At 41.0% G+C, this 15,601-nt stretch overlaps 2 protein-coding genes across 4 annotated transcripts in view; one reads left to right on the forward strand and one right to left on the reverse strand.

Moving 5' to 3' along the window:
- LOC144498647 (protein FAM118A-like) overlaps positions 1–15,601 on the forward strand; it is a 139,555-nt gene that overhangs the window by 103,410 nt on the left and 20,544 nt on the right. The window lies entirely within an intron of this gene.
- The window catches only part of LOC144498648 (structural maintenance of chromosomes protein 1B-like), a 139,057-nt gene that overhangs the window by 13,602 nt on the left and 109,854 nt on the right, over positions 1–15,601 (reverse strand). The window contains exons 21-23 of the mRNA XM_078220093.1: positions 13,184–13,338; positions 4,248–4,399; positions 2,232–2,301 (exon numbers count right to left, since the gene is read on the reverse strand). Coding sequence (XP_078076219.1) covers positions 2,232–2,301; positions 4,248–4,399; positions 13,184–13,338 — 377 coding nt within the window. The remainder of the gene's footprint in view (positions 1–2,231; positions 2,302–4,247; positions 4,400–13,183; positions 13,339–15,601) is intronic.

Raw genomic sequence — 15,601 nt, forward strand, 5'->3', positions numbered from 1 at the left:
CACATCAACATGGCTTCTTATGTATGCAGTTAGCATCTTTACCACTTTTACATCTCAACTCTCCCAAACAAGTTGTCTCTATTAACCTTTCCCACAAAGGTACAGAGTACTTTGCAGAACAACATAATATTCCCCCAAATATATATTTTTAAAATTCATCTTCACAGGTGAGCATGACGGTTTTCTTTGAGTTTATCCTTCCCCTTAGTGCATATTGCTTTATGTGCACTTCGTATCAATGCTGCCATGTACCAAAACTAGGTTTCAACTCTCTCCATGTGTAGCTTATAAGTGGTGCATCATCCAATGCTCATCATCTTGGCAAATTTGTTTGTTCTGCAGTTGTTTTCTCTGTAATAGCTGATCCAAATTCAAGGGCAGCTACTGGGGACAAATTATTAATGTTCATTCATTACTGCACACAGGCATACAATTAGCATTGATATTGTCAAGCAAAACCTTTACCATGTGAACCAGATTTGTGGTGGTGTGCTCCATTGACACAACCTTGCCAAATCAAGCCTGAGGTAAAGGGAGAGGAAAGGCTACAACACATAGTATCCTTTTCTCTGGGTTCTTCATGATCATACAATTCATGAGTGATACCAATATTATCTTGGGGATATGGCAGTATATACGTTCAAATCCCACCACAGCAGTCAAGAAATTTAAATTCCGTTATTTCATTAAACAAATTTGTAATAAGTTAGCATCAGCAATTATAAATCATGCAACTACCAGAATGTTGTTTAATATTCACTCCCAGTACTGTACCCCAATGTTATACAATGACAGTCCCCAGCGGTACTGTGCCATTCTCTAACTCTTTCTGCCTCACTTGCCACCTCACTTTGTTCCTCTATCTCTCTCTCTAATATATATATATCTTACCCACCCTGGTCTATATTTGACTCCAGACCCACCGGAATGTATGTGGTCTAGCAAGCCAGTCGTATACATTAAAACTTACAATAAACTATAACAATAAAGCTAGATGGACCACTTTGGCATTGACCTCCACATCAGATTTAGACACAACAAAGGCACACACTGACTGTTCGGCCCTGCAGAGTCCTGCTAGCAGGACAGACCCAACTACTTTTGGATGTGTACAACCTTCAGGCTTCTGCTTTGCTTGCCCCATTTAACTCCTCTACACTCCTGCGATCAAGATACCTGATTCATGCAGTCAGTGAACAATATGAGGAGCACCGGTTGCAGCCAGCAATCATTTCAGACAACAGGCAACGCAAATTTGATGTGTTTTCTACATTGGAGTCAATAGATGCAGGTTAACCATACACTGTCATCGCTGCAGCTATTTTGGCATCTTCAACTTGATACTGGATAGCTTTTGTTGGATTTGAAGATAAGTATAAAAAGTTTAAACATGCACTCCCCTACCAAATAGCTCATTGCAACTTACCACTGCTTCAACTGGTACAAAGACAACATTTTAAAATTAAAAAAAACAGAAAATGCTGGAAAATCTCAGCAGCTCTGACAGCATCTGTGGAGAGAGAATAGAGCCAATATGCTCTGACAAAGGATCGTCCATACTTGAAACGTTGGCTCTATTCTCTCTCCGCAGATGCTGTCAGATCTGCTGAGACTTTCCAGCATTTTCTGTTTTTGTTTCAGATTCCAGCATCCGCAGTATTTTGCTTTTATCTTAGTTTTTAAATAAGAACATACACCACATTAGCACTTCAGCTCAACCAGTCCAGTTTTGCTCCATTCAAGCCTCCTCTCATCCTTCCTCATCTAACCCTCTATTTCCTGTTCCCTTATGCTTATCTAGCCTCCACTTAAATGTCTCCATACAATTTGCCTCAGACATCCTCTGTGGTAGCGAGTTCCACATTCACACCACCCAGTGCAAAGAGGTTTCTTTCACATTTCCTGTGTGATTTCTTAGTGACTACTTTTATATTACTGGCCCCTAATTCTGCTCTTCTGTGGAAACACACACACTGTGAACTCCATTAAATCCTCTCATTGTTTTAAAAAACCTCTACTAAGCCACCCTTTATAACTTATTTTCAGGAGAAAAAGAGAATGAGACTCTTCACCTTTACCTGTTTGCACCCTTTCACACAAAGATTTGGAACAACTTTTCAAATCTATCTCTCTCAAAATAAACTTTGTCTAATTGGAAAGTTTGGGAATTCTTTGGCAAATTGATATCAGTAATTGATGGGGCATGTACACTGACAGCGCACAATGCTTACTTTTCCAATATTTGTGTTATCCAAAGCAGCATCAACTTCATCTAGCACAAAGAACGGGGCAGGCCGGTAGCTGAAACAAACATTTTTTCAAATTTTAAAAATTACTTCTTTGATAAACATGAAATATATTTCTATTGTCATATTAGAAACTAGTAAAGTAATTGAGAGGTTCACTATCAGAATGGAGTTGTGAAATGAAGTAAAATGCCTACACTAACTTTTCAGAATGGAGTGAGGGCAAGTACAAGGATGAAACTTCATTATAAAAGATTTGTTTCATGGAAATAATTGAGGTATAAACTGCAACGTTTTCTTCTATACAGTGATCTGCTTAAATGTATTAAAGTCAATCTGGCAAGACAGCAGTCATTTTTGATAGTTGAGGAAAGAATTGTGGATAGAGAAGTTGAACAGTGCATGTGAACGTGAATGTTGTTATTTAATGCAGTTTTTTCACATTTGGAAGTAAATGGCCTTATTAGTGAAAGGCGACATTGTTTTGTGTGAGGAAGGTCAGCCAGGATACTCCCAAAAAAATTCTAAGTGGCTAATTCACACAAGAACTGGAATTAACTCCCACTAGTTTTTTCAGCGGGATTTTCAAAATGAATCTCCGACACTCTGTACTGCAGAGTGCCTTAGGGAGATTCATGCTGAAGATCTGGGGACGGGACCTAGTCTGCCCCGAGAGGCCAGCAGCATTGTGCTGAACGAGCCACTGCGCATGTACTGTTCTGTCAGAGCAGCGCTCGGCACATGCACAATAGCCCCACACCGCCAGCCTCCCCTTCGCTGGCCAGTATAGCAACCCCTCCCCCCCCCCCACCCCCCCACCCCATTGCTGGCCTCACAGACGTCTCTGGGTCAGCCTCGATTCCCCGCCCCCGCCAACACCCCTCCTGCGCCACGATGACCAGCCCCTTCCCTCCCTCCCTCTGCCAACGATCCCAAGTGCAGAGTGGGTGTCCCAAGTGCACCCACACTGATCTCACCCACATAGGCCCTGCTTGATGCCCAGTGGGCAGTGTCAAGGAGTATCTCATGCTGGCTGTTAGGCCGGCATGAGGCCTGCACTGCCTCTTTGCAGAAGGCCTGCCAAACTTCAAATCAATTGAGCAGCGACAAGGCCAGTGGCAGCAGCTCCCCTGAAATTAAGACACTGGCAGCTCTTGTTTACCGGGAGCTGTTGGCCAATCAGAGGCCAGCAGTTCTTCTGCTCAGCAACATCGCAGGAAAGCCTTGGCTGCTGGAAAAACAGGTACTGGAGTTCCAGGATCTTGGAGTGACCCAGGCCATGGTTAAGTGATTGGGCAGGGGGAGGTTGGCTTTCAGCATGCCCCTTTGCAACATCCAATCCCTCAATTAAGCACAGTGGTGCCTTCGACTGAAGAATCCTCAGGTGACAAGCTGGCCACACGGTTCAAGCCATGCACATCAGCATGGTGACGGCAACTGTGTTAATACCAGTGGCAGCAGAATGAAGCCCTTTAGTTGTTATTAATTGGCCACATAAGGGCCTTGGTGTTTGGCAGAAGAGTCGACCACAGGCCTTTTTGCCAGGAATTTAATTCTGGCAGAGGTGGGAAGGGAGTGGTTTTCAGGTATGTCATTGCTCCACCTAATTAAATACTTGGTTCTAAGTTCACCACCAGAGCCCGCAGGAAATTCCGTCCCATATTTCTTCTTGGAGATGAGATCAGAACTCGGGGCCATAAATATCAATAAATCCAATTCCGGACAATCTCATTATTAGCAAGTTCCACGTTCTGAGTAAAGGAAATAATTGAATGAATAGCATTGATGCATTTAAAGTGAAGTTAGTTGAGAGATAGAGGAATAGAAGGTTATGTTCATGGGGCTAGACATGTAGCAAAACATCATTAGGGACCTTTGGTTCAAATAGTTTGCCCTGTGATGCAAATACTTTGTAAATTCATTGTCCTAACTACAAATCATACTTGAAAACTACTAGATCATACTTTAAATTACAAATACAGTAGAGAACTATCACTCCACCTGTGAATAGCAAAAAGCAATGCCAATGCTGCCACCGACTTCTCCCCTCCTGACAGGTTATCCATTGGCATAAAACGTTTCCCCGGAGCCACACAGTTGTAACCAATGCCATCCAAGTAAGGCTCTTCTGAATTCTCTGGACTGAGGAATGCCTAGTAAGTAAAATAATTTATTTTCAATTAAATGCTTAAAGGAAAATTCTGATTAAAAGTAAAAATAATGAACATCCAAAACTGTTGATAAATGGTTATGTTATTGAAGTGCCCTGTATGGTACTGAAAACAAACCCTGTGAATCACATGTAGGAACATAGCAGCAGGAACAGGCCATTCAGCCCCTTGAACCTGCTTCATCATTCAACTAGATCATGGCTGATTACCTGCCTTAATACCATTTTCCTTGCTATCCTCAAATCCCTTTATGTCATTCATATCTATCTCTGTCTTGAGCATACTTAATGACCAAGCTTCCACAGCCCTCTGGGCTAGAGAATTCCAAGGATTCACCAACCTGAGTGAAAAACTATAGAATCTCGGGCTTCATAGGCAGGCAAGTTATGTCGAACCTACACAAAGTTCGGGCTAGGCCCCAACTTGAGTACTACATCCAGTTCTGGTCACCACACTTTAGGAAAGATGTGAATGTCCTTGAGAGATTGTAGAGGAAATTTACCATAGTGGTTCCAGGGATGGGAGATTTTATATTGGAGAACTGGGGCTGTCCTCCCGGGAGCAAAGGAGATTGAGGAGAGATTTGGAGAGGCATACAAGATTATGACTTGGGTAGAGGAAGAAAAAACTGTTTCCTTCTGCAAAGTGACAAAGAACCTTTTTTATATAGCGAGTGGCAATGTCCTGCAACTTGCTACCCCACACAGCTGGTGAAAGCAGTGGTAATGGATGAATTTAAAAGAAAATTTTATGGGCACTAATATGAAGGAAATAAACTTGCAGGCCTACCAGGCACAGGATGGGAAAGGGGACTGACTGGAATATCTATGGAGAGCTAACAGATTCGATGGGCTCCTTCTGTTCTGTAAATTACTCTGACTTTAAATGCTTTTTCTTTTTATTCAAATAAAGCAATTGTTACATTTGTGATTCTTTTCTGAGAGACTGCAGAAAGCTAATATGAACAATGTAGTTTGAAGAATATTCTGGATTTTTTTCAATTACCATTTGGTTAGGGAAAGAAACTGCATTGTCTTCTATCTGGTGACTATGCCGAAGAATGGAGTTTACAAGAAACCTAGCTGAATGGGCTTGATAGGCTGAATGGCTTTTGCTTGTGTTCTCTAACCACTTGAATTGCAGAATTTCAGACTGTAATGTTCTCATTGAGAAATGGCTGGCATCAAGTGGCTGAGACCTCAGTATTTAGCAAAGCTTTCGATGAAGCTGAATTTCTTTCTAACATGAGCATGAACTATAATTCTTTGTGCAACTGAATACAACTGTCATTTGTGTGAGCTTAGTGCAAATGGATGCTAATACTCAAGTCAAACATATCTAGTCATTTCCCATCTGCTAATAATGATCAGTTGGTGTTTGATGTTTATAAGTATGTTCATCGTGACACCTTGGTCCCATCCCATTGATAAGTGCACAGAAATCAAACAACAGGTCACTGTTCAGATTGCAAATTCTTGTCTATGATTTCACAAACGTAATGTTGTACTCCCAAATGAATAGCTAGATAGTTCTTGAAAAGTGATAAGTAACTACATAAACAGGTCAGTTAGAATTCTCCTATATCTCAGTTCCACTAAAGTTATCAATTAAACCTCTTTGTTGTTCGGGTAAATTTATATCTGAAATAATTCTTGTTCACCAGTTAGGTTAAAAACAATTGCCACATTTATTTTGTGACAATACTGTGCCTTTAATAAAATGTATTTTAGTCATGCTTCTGTCTAAGATGTTTTTAAATCAGTCCCTTCCATTTTATTGGTGCCGCTGGGTTTCTTACTGACATTCTGTATGGTTACTGCAGCTGCATAATCACTCCTAATTGCTAGGATGTTTGTTTTATTCTAAACCAGGGGTCTCCAAACTTTTCAGTACGAGGGCCACATCGTATATTTACACATTTTCGGGGGCCAAAGAAAAAAATTAGTTTTATAAATGAATTAATAAAATTTAAATGAATGAATAAGTTTTAATTGGATCATCTTTGTAATCAGCATGATATGATTCAGAACAAAAGAGAAATGTGACAATTACAAAGAAACAATGCCGTGCTTACAACAAATCATGAAGTTTTGCACAAGATTAATGGGAATGATGGAATTGCTTTTTTAATTTCAAAATATTGCTGAACTGAGGTTTCAAGCTTGAGGAGCCAATTATTAGAATGGACTTCAAATGCTCATCAGATAAATTTGCTCGATATTTGGACTTGACATACTTCATTTTTGAAAATATTTGTTCACACAGGTACGTTGTACCAAAAACTGATACAAATCCACAAGCAAATCACTTCAAATTGGGAAACTGCTCAGGCTGCAAAGATTTATAAAATTGGATCAGATTTCCTTCTTTATACTTGTCTTTCAGCATGTCATCTGATTGGAGATCAATAATTTCCATTTGAAACTGACTTGGGAGTGTTTCAACATTGCAGCCAAATGGATTTTGAAACAGCTTTATTTCATCTGTGTTTCCATCAAGATCAGAAAATCGTTCCTGAAATTGTTTTTGCAAGTCTTTAATGATTTCTGTTGCAAATGAAGAAGGAAATTCTGCTTCACTTTTTCTTCATGAAATTTTTCACAACATGGAAAATGAATCAAGTTATGAACTTTCAGCTGTCCTTGAAATAGCATCAGTTTTGCCCTGAATGCCTTGACATGCGCAAATAGATCACAAATCAAATTTGTTTCACCTTGCAACTTCAGATTCAATTGATTCATATGGCCTGTCACATCTGCAAAAAATGCCAATTTCCAAAGCCAGTCAGTGTTTGATAAAAATGGTTCAGGTCGATTCTTCTATGTGAGAAAGGAATCAATTTCCTCTCTGAGCTGAAAGAACCGTGATAGAACCTTTCCACAACGAAGCCATCAAACTGCTGTATAATAAGGCAAGTCACTGAACTTAGAATCAGTTTCTTTCAGAAAATCACGAAACTGGCGATGATTAAGCCTGTGAGATCGAATGAAATTCACTGTTGAAACAACAGGTTTCAGAACGCAAGACATATCCACATATTTTCCACACAATGCTTGTTGATGGATAATGCAATGCAGAAACATGGGCTTTGAAAATCCACCAACCTCACAAGCTTGTGATTTGTCCAACCAAACCTTTCTTCACCCCCGACATGTTTTCTCCATCAATTGTCACGCATTGCAGTTTATTCCACTCCAGGTTATACTCTAACAGTTTTTTGCAATTCTTTGAAGATGTCTTCTCCAGTTACTGTGCTGTGCATGGTATGCACTGATGCTAATTCTTGTGTCACATTAAATTCACTGTCGACGCCACGGATGAATACTAGGAGTTGTGATGTGTCTCACACATCAGTCGATTCACCAAGTGCGAGAGAATACAACTGAAAATTTCTTGCTTTGTCTGCAATTTGATTAAATATATTGCTTCCTATATCCTCAATTCTACGAGCAACAGTATTTGGCGCAAGACTGATGATTTTGAACAGATTTGCTTTTTCTGGGCATAACTCTTCCACTGCTTCCATTATACACTCTTTGATGAGATCTCCATCGGTGAATGGCTTTCCTCTTTTAGCCAACACATAAGCTAGTTTGTAACTGGCTCTGGTTAAAGCTTCATTTTCAGTTATCTTCTGCGTTAAAAAAGCTTGTTGGGAAAGCAACCTGCGTTGCATTGATTCAAACTTTTCCAAACGCTGTGTTCCTGTGAATTGGGAATCACTTGGTTCATGTTTGGTCTCATAGTGCCGACGTACATTGTACTCCTTCAAAACTGCAACAGTTTCATTGCATATGACACACAAGGCTTAATCACCTGCTTGTACAAAGTACTTTTCATTAAACAAGCGGGACTCACTGTCCACTTTTTTTTTCCTTCCATAACTGAATTGGTCTGAATTGCCGCCATCATTGTCATTGTTCTCGCTCATTTCAGACAGATGGAGCGTACAGATTGGATAAAGCAGCTGTTACTCAGTCAATGCAGAGCGGCAATTGGATAACAGATGTCTCAATTGCTGATTCGTTTAATGAACTGTCAGTCACAGGACGGCAGCTCTGATTGGACAATAGGCCGGTAAAGAGGGCGGGGATTCCCATGGGTCCATCAGACACCGTGCAGAGCGGCAGCAAATGTCCGGCCTGTGGCTTCCGTCCCCGTGTCCAGATCCTGAGTCAACGGCGGGGTTCCGGACGCGGGAGTGTTTTCGGCAGCAGGAATCCCATCCCGCCTCACTGGCTGCGGGCCAGATGTAGCCCGCTGCGGGCCGGATGTGGCCCGCGGGCCACAGTTTGGAGACCCCTGTTCTATACTAATGCTGTTCGGCTGTTTTTAGTGATTTCCCCTTGGGCTTTGCAGAGTAAGACTTGATTGAGTTGATTGACAATAATATCAGGTGACTGGGTGGAGCTAGGCTTGCACAGAGAACTCGAGCTTAGTTGCTGTATGGAAACTGCAGAGAGAGATAGCGCCCCACCTGCTTTTCTGAAGTCTCGAGACTGGGATCTGCCAGAGACCAGGTTTATTTCTCTGAAGTTCTGCTGTTTGGGGATATATCTTTCTCTGAGAGTCTGCTGTTGGAGTGTCAGAAGACAGGTGTCAGTCTGGATCTCTGTCCAGAGGTATTAAAAGGCAGGGAATCGGATCTACATAAGCATATCTGCGTTTGGTGCTAACTGGTTCTGTTGAAGGGATTTATGTCTACGGGGAAACTTCTAAATTGGAACAACAGAGATGGATAGCTATTAAGAATTATACTTTGTCATGTTCAAGTGTTTTAATTGGTAAAAGTTATGCTAATTCTTTTGGCTATATTCTGTGTTCTTAAATAAAGTTTGAGAAAAGCTTCCTTGTGGGTCAATTGAACCATACCTAGAGCGAAATACCTTATGCTCACCCTAATGCCAAAATCAAAAGTAAATGTTAGGGTCTAGGCTAACTTCAGAATATACCTTGGGAGTTTCTAATCTGGTCCCTAACAATTTACATATAGCTCTATTACAAAGGCTTTCAGCCTCATGGCTACCAGTCAGCTTCCAGGATTGAACTGATGAAAACCCATGCTTGCACTTGTGAGCTTCTGTGAACCTAGAAGAGCGTGGCACTCATTGTTCTGATTTTGGATGTTGCATGATTTCAACACTAATTGCACCAAAAGAAAATTCGAAATAAGTTGCCCTGGCTTCTGATATGTAGCCTGATGGGGAAGCAAACTTCTACTTCTTGTACTGGTAGTCTCAGGTTGCCCTACTTTAAGATTTTTGCATTTTACTTTGTTTTGGTGAAAATCACAGAATCTTTTTTAGTGCAGAGGAGGTCATTTGGCCCATTGAGTCTGCAATAACTCATTGAAAGGGCATTCTACCTAATCCCCTGTTTATCCACGTAACCGTACACATTCAATACCTCAATCAATCGAACCTGCCTCCACCACCCTCTCAGGAAGTTCGATCCAGACTCCAACCACCCTCTGGGTGAAAACATTTTCCTCCATACCCCTTTTGCCAATTATTTTGAATCTGTGTCCTTTAGTGCTTGACGTACTCTTAAGGGATAACAGTTTTTCACTATTTACCCAGCCTATACCAGTTAGAATCTTGAATACCTCTTATCAGGTCTCCTCTCAGCTTCTTTTCTCTAAGGAAAACAAACCCAACCTCTCCAATATATCCTCACAGATACAGCTGTTTATCCCTGGAATCATTCTTGTGAATTTCCTCTATATATCCTTCCTCAAGTATGGTGCCCAGAACTGGAGTACTCCAGATGAGGCCTAATTAATATCTTACGTGAGTTCAACATGACCTCCTGACTCTTATACTCAATGCCTCTTATTAATAAAACCTAGGATACCATATGCTTTATTAACTGTTCTCTCAACATGCTCTGCCACATTCAATGACTTATGTACATATACACCTGCACCACCTTAAGATTTAAAAGCAGTTATAATAAATATTCTACTTTTGTCATATTAAATTTGTTTTCACAAAAAATGAAATTTCTAACATGGTCACTAACTAGACCTAGATCAGCTTGATCTAGTTGACTACAATTGACTTGAGCAGCTGAATCTATTAAACAACAGCTGATGGGTAGATCTGATACAATTTCTAGAACACCAAAGTGACAGGCATGATGCAAACTGCTCTAGCAGATCCTTCTACAGTTCAGAAGACAGATGCCTATCAGTAACTGACAGAACTCAGTTTTGGAAGTGTAACCTGATTGTCTGGTATTAGAATCACACATTCTTAGGGTTGGTCCAGCATGACATTATAGAAGAGTAAGCAATAATTTTGAAGATCCAACTAATGGGATATTGCTTAATAGGATATGGTTTGTGTATGTGCTCTAACAAGCAATGCTATCTGCCATGATGTTTCTAAGGAGCTCTTGCTGATTGCTGTCCGCACAGCAATAGATCAACTCCACATTTTCCAGTTGTATAATGATTATTCGTCAGCTGGGGAAATGGAAGAAGTGGATTCTCTTTGGGGTGGAGATGGCTCCAATTGTACCGAATATTGAGTACATAATTCATATTTTTGAATATAAATTTTAGTTTTAAGAATTGTAAATAAAGAGGGACATCTGATTGAGAAACTGATTAGCAACTCTGAAGTTAATGCAATTCAAACAGGTCTGGAGTTAATTACAGTTAAAAACTAACCTTAAGTTAATCTTAATAGGTCAGAGGTACATGTCTAAAGCACGAACAATGAGTGATTCATCTTAAAGCTTGTAACGGAGCCAGGAAGACTGGAGAGAGGGAAATTCATCCACTAGAAATTATTAATGAGTTACAGAATCAAAGAATTTTGTTAAAGCTAAAATAATTAATTTACATTTCTGTTTGAGGGCATCCAAAAGCATGTTGCATTGCCATATAGCGGCTCAGGGTGGAGTCTTGGTTAGAAGGTTTTTTTGTTTAATTTATCTGTGTGGTTGCTGACAGAAGCAACCAGTTCGGTTTGGGAACAAACACAGGCAGTTTTGTGTAGGTTGCAACTCTCAGTAGGGAGCACCAAAGGAAATGTATATTAGTAGGCCTGCATTTAAGAAGACAAAATATTGACTTTATTGCTCACCATGTGGACTGTAGGTAGGGGTTGGAGCTCAGATTGGAATTCTCTGGCTGTGGCAAGGGTCAGTCCCAGGTGAGTTAAATGAACCTTCAAGATTTTGTAAGATAAGCAAAGTCTTTGGAGGGGATTGGAAAGTAAAATGTTGAACTGAATTTATAGCAAAGGTTTTTATAAACTTGTGTTAAGTTAGTAGTGCTTGCTTCGTTTAATTTCTCTTTACATAAAGTTTGTGCTTGTTTAAAAACATATGGGCTGTGATTTTACCGGCTCACACCACCCATTGATGAATGTCCAGTGCGTTCAGCCTCCGGTGGGCCAATCAAACTGTGTTGAGGCTGGCTCCAACAGCAGTGGCCTGACAGCTCTCTCTGTCAGGCCTCTGTTGTTGGAATTGTGCATGTGCAGCCACAGAGGTCTGCACGTGTGCAATAGCTCCCTCTGCTGCCTGATCATGCTGGCTGGCGAATTAAGCCTCACACACTGCCTCTAGTAGCTAGAAACAATATAGCCCATTTTCTTCATGCACTAAGTGCATAAGATTGGGAGTAAAAGCTCATCCAAAAAAACGGATCTGCAACTCTCCCATTTTCATGCCAGCTGGACACAGAATGTTTCTTGTAAAATTTTGCCCGTAATCTTTTTGTGCAGTTCTTAGAAAGAAACCCTACAGCACAGAAAGAGGCCATTCGGCCCATCGAGTCTGCACCGACCACAATCCCATCCAGGCGTTACCCCCATATCCCTACATATTTACCCACTAATCCCTCTAACCTACGCATCCCGGGACACTAAGGGCAATTTTTAGCATGGCCAATCAACTTAACCCGCACATCTTTGGACTGTGGGAGGAAACCGGAGCAAACCCACACAGACACGAGGAGAATGTGCAAACTCCACACAGACAGTGACCCAAGCCGGGAATCGAACCCAGGTCCCTGGAGCTGTGAAGCAGCAGTGCTAACCACTGTGCTAAGTTCTATTAGTTAATTGCTGCATGCTTGGATTTCTTTACATTGATAGTCTCTAACAGCATCATAATACAATAAACATTCGGAACCAAATCAGGCCTTTATGGTAAATTCAGCAAATTCCAAATCTCACCCCCCCCAAAAATAAACATCTGATTCAGGCAGAACCACAGTACTCCCAGGTTACTGATTATTAATCAGCCAATTGGTTAATGGAAACTGCAAACATAAGCATATCAAACACGTGATAACTTAAAGTAATCCCAAAGCCAATGCCTAAAAAGGTGGGGCAATCCAAAGTATTAAAAAAGTAGCATGTTAACCAAGATGTCATTTTAGCTGGTTAAACTCCAAATGTACCTCTGATTAGACCACTGGATCTTCAAACCCTCCCTCAGTCTGCTTTAATCAAAGATTGGGTAAAAATGCAATGTTCATATAGGGAGATAATGTACATATTTTTGGCAAACCAATTTTATGAGAATGGATTTTTCAGTCACTCCAATGGGCAACTTAAACACAGTGGAATGTTTACAAATATTTTGGGAACCCAATTAACCCCTCACCCCAAGGAAAAATAAATCAGCATGAACAGTTTACACAAAAAAAAGGAACTGAAATGAAACAAAAGGTTAACATTTCTGGATGAGTTTGATTAATTTTGAAAAGGGATCAAGGTATTGAGATTCCCTTTAAAAAATATTGTTTACCTGAGCACTGGTATTTTGACACATCATCTTGTAGATCTGATCAATTTTCACTGAGACGTGTTCAAAGCACTGGTTAAACAAATCATATCTTCTTCTTTTGACATATTCAAAATCCTGTCTGCATATCCTAGCTTTCTTTCTGCTTGATTCAAATGCTAGGAAGAAAACAGATGTTCTAAATAGAAAAGAAAATCAGACTACAGTGTCTCATTTCTATTATGGTTATTCACAGCTATTTCAAGGCTCTAAAGTGCTATTTTGTCATACTGGCTTTAAGAACATAAGAACATAAGAAATAGGAGCAGGAGTAGGCCATCTAGCCCCTCGAGCCTGCCCCGCCATTCAACAAGATCATGGCTGATCTGAAGCGAATCAGTTCCACTTACCCGCCTGCTCCCCATATCCCTTAATTCCCTTATCGATCAGCAATCTATCTACCCGTGATTTAAACATATTCAACGAGGTAGCCTCCACCACTTCAGTGGGCAGAGAATTTCAGAGATTCATTACCCTCTGAGAGAAGTTGTTCCCCCTCAACTCTGTTCTGAACCGGCCCCCACTTATTTTGAGGCTGTGCCCTCTAGTTCTGGTTTCCCTTCTAAGTGGAAAGAATCTCTCTACCTCTACCCTATCCAGCCCCTTCATTATCTTACATGTCTCTATAAGATCACCCCTCAGCCTTCTAAACTCCAACGAGTACAGACTCAATCTGTTCAATCTCTCCTCATAAGCTACACCCCTCATCTCCAGTATCAACCTGGTGAACCTTCTCTGCATTCCCTCCAAGGCCAATATATCCTTTCGCAAATAAGGGGACCAAAACTGCACACAGTACTCCAGTTGCGGCCTCACCAGTGCCTTGTATAGTTGCAGCAAGACCTCCCTGCTTTGATATTCTATCCCCCTCACGATAAAGGCCAACAACATTCCATTCGCCTTCTTGACCACCTGCTGCACCTGCAGACTGAGTTTTTGCGATTCGTGCACAAGGACTCCCAGGTCCCTCTGCACAGTCGCATGATGTAATTTTTCTCCATTTAAATAATATTCCAATTTACTATTATTTCTTCCAAAGTGGATAACCTCACATTTGCCAACGTTATATTCCATCTGCCAGATCCTTGCCCACTCGCTCAGCCTATCCAAATCTCTCTGCAGACTTTCCACGTCCTCCACGCAATTCACTTTCCCACTCATCTTTGTGTCATCAGCAAACTTTGATACCCTACACTCAGTCCCCTCCTCCAGATCATCTATGTAAATGGTAAACAGTTGAGGCCCCAGCACCGATCCCTGCGGCACGCCACTGGTCACCAACTGCCAACCAGAAAAGCACCCATTTATTCCAACTCTCTTCTTCCTGTTAGATAGCCAATCCCCAATCCACGCCAACACCTTACCCCCAACTCCGTGTACCCCAAACTTCTGCAGCAACCTTTTGTGAGGCACCTTATCGAATGCCTTCTGGAAATCTAAAAACACCACATCCACCGGTTCCCCTCTGTCAACCGCACTAGTCACATCTTCATTAAAATCTAGTAAATTCGTCAAACACGACTTTCCCTTCATGAATCCATGCTGCGTCTGCTTGATCGAACCATTCTTATCCAGGTGCTCTGCTATTTCCTCTTTAATGATGGACTCCAGCATCTCCCAACTACGGACGTTAAGCTAACCGGCCTGTAGTTACCCGCCTTTTGTCTACTTCCTTTTTTAAACGGCGGCGTAACAGTAGCTGTTTTCCAATCAGCCGGCACTACCCCAGATTCCAGCAAATTTTGATAAATAACTACTAACGCATCTGCTATTACCTCAGCCATTTCTTTCAGTACCCTGGGATGCATTCCATCCGGGCCCGGGGACTTGTCTACCTTCAGTAACAGTAATTGTATTAAGGACCTCACCTCCCACCAACTCTCGATCTCTAATATTCGATAAACTATTTGTGTCTTCCACCGTGAAGACCGACACAAAGGACGTATTTAAAGTCTATGCTTTAAAAGTCTTTGCTTGTTGATAATGATTTTGCTGCAGATCAAATATTGCTAGCCCTATGAAATCTAGTGTTCAAGTTATCTTAAAGAAGGCTTGCTTGGGGGTCTGCAGTATGTTTCAGTTTGTGTCCTTCCCGCAAAACTCTCCAATGTTTTCAGACTTCAGAATTCCATCTCAACACTATTCATCATTACAATATTGCAGAATAAAAAAATCACACTGTTCTCCCACCCTAGCACCCTCATTCATTGGTTTGACATCCCAGGGCTAATATGCAATAATTTCCAGATCTGCTAGACCAAAGCATCACAATTAAACACCAGATACCGCCCTGTCATAGATTCAGAATACTAAAAAACGGGGAAAATCCCATGCTAGAATATGTAATAAAAATGTAATTTTATTTACTCAATCACTATAAAT

Source organism: Mustelus asterias, chromosome 9 (assembly GCF_964213995.1).
Source record: "Mustelus asterias chromosome 9, sMusAst1.hap1.1, whole genome shotgun sequence".
NCBI classification, from domain to species: Eukaryota; Metazoa; Chordata; class Chondrichthyes; order Carcharhiniformes; family Triakidae; genus Mustelus; species Mustelus asterias.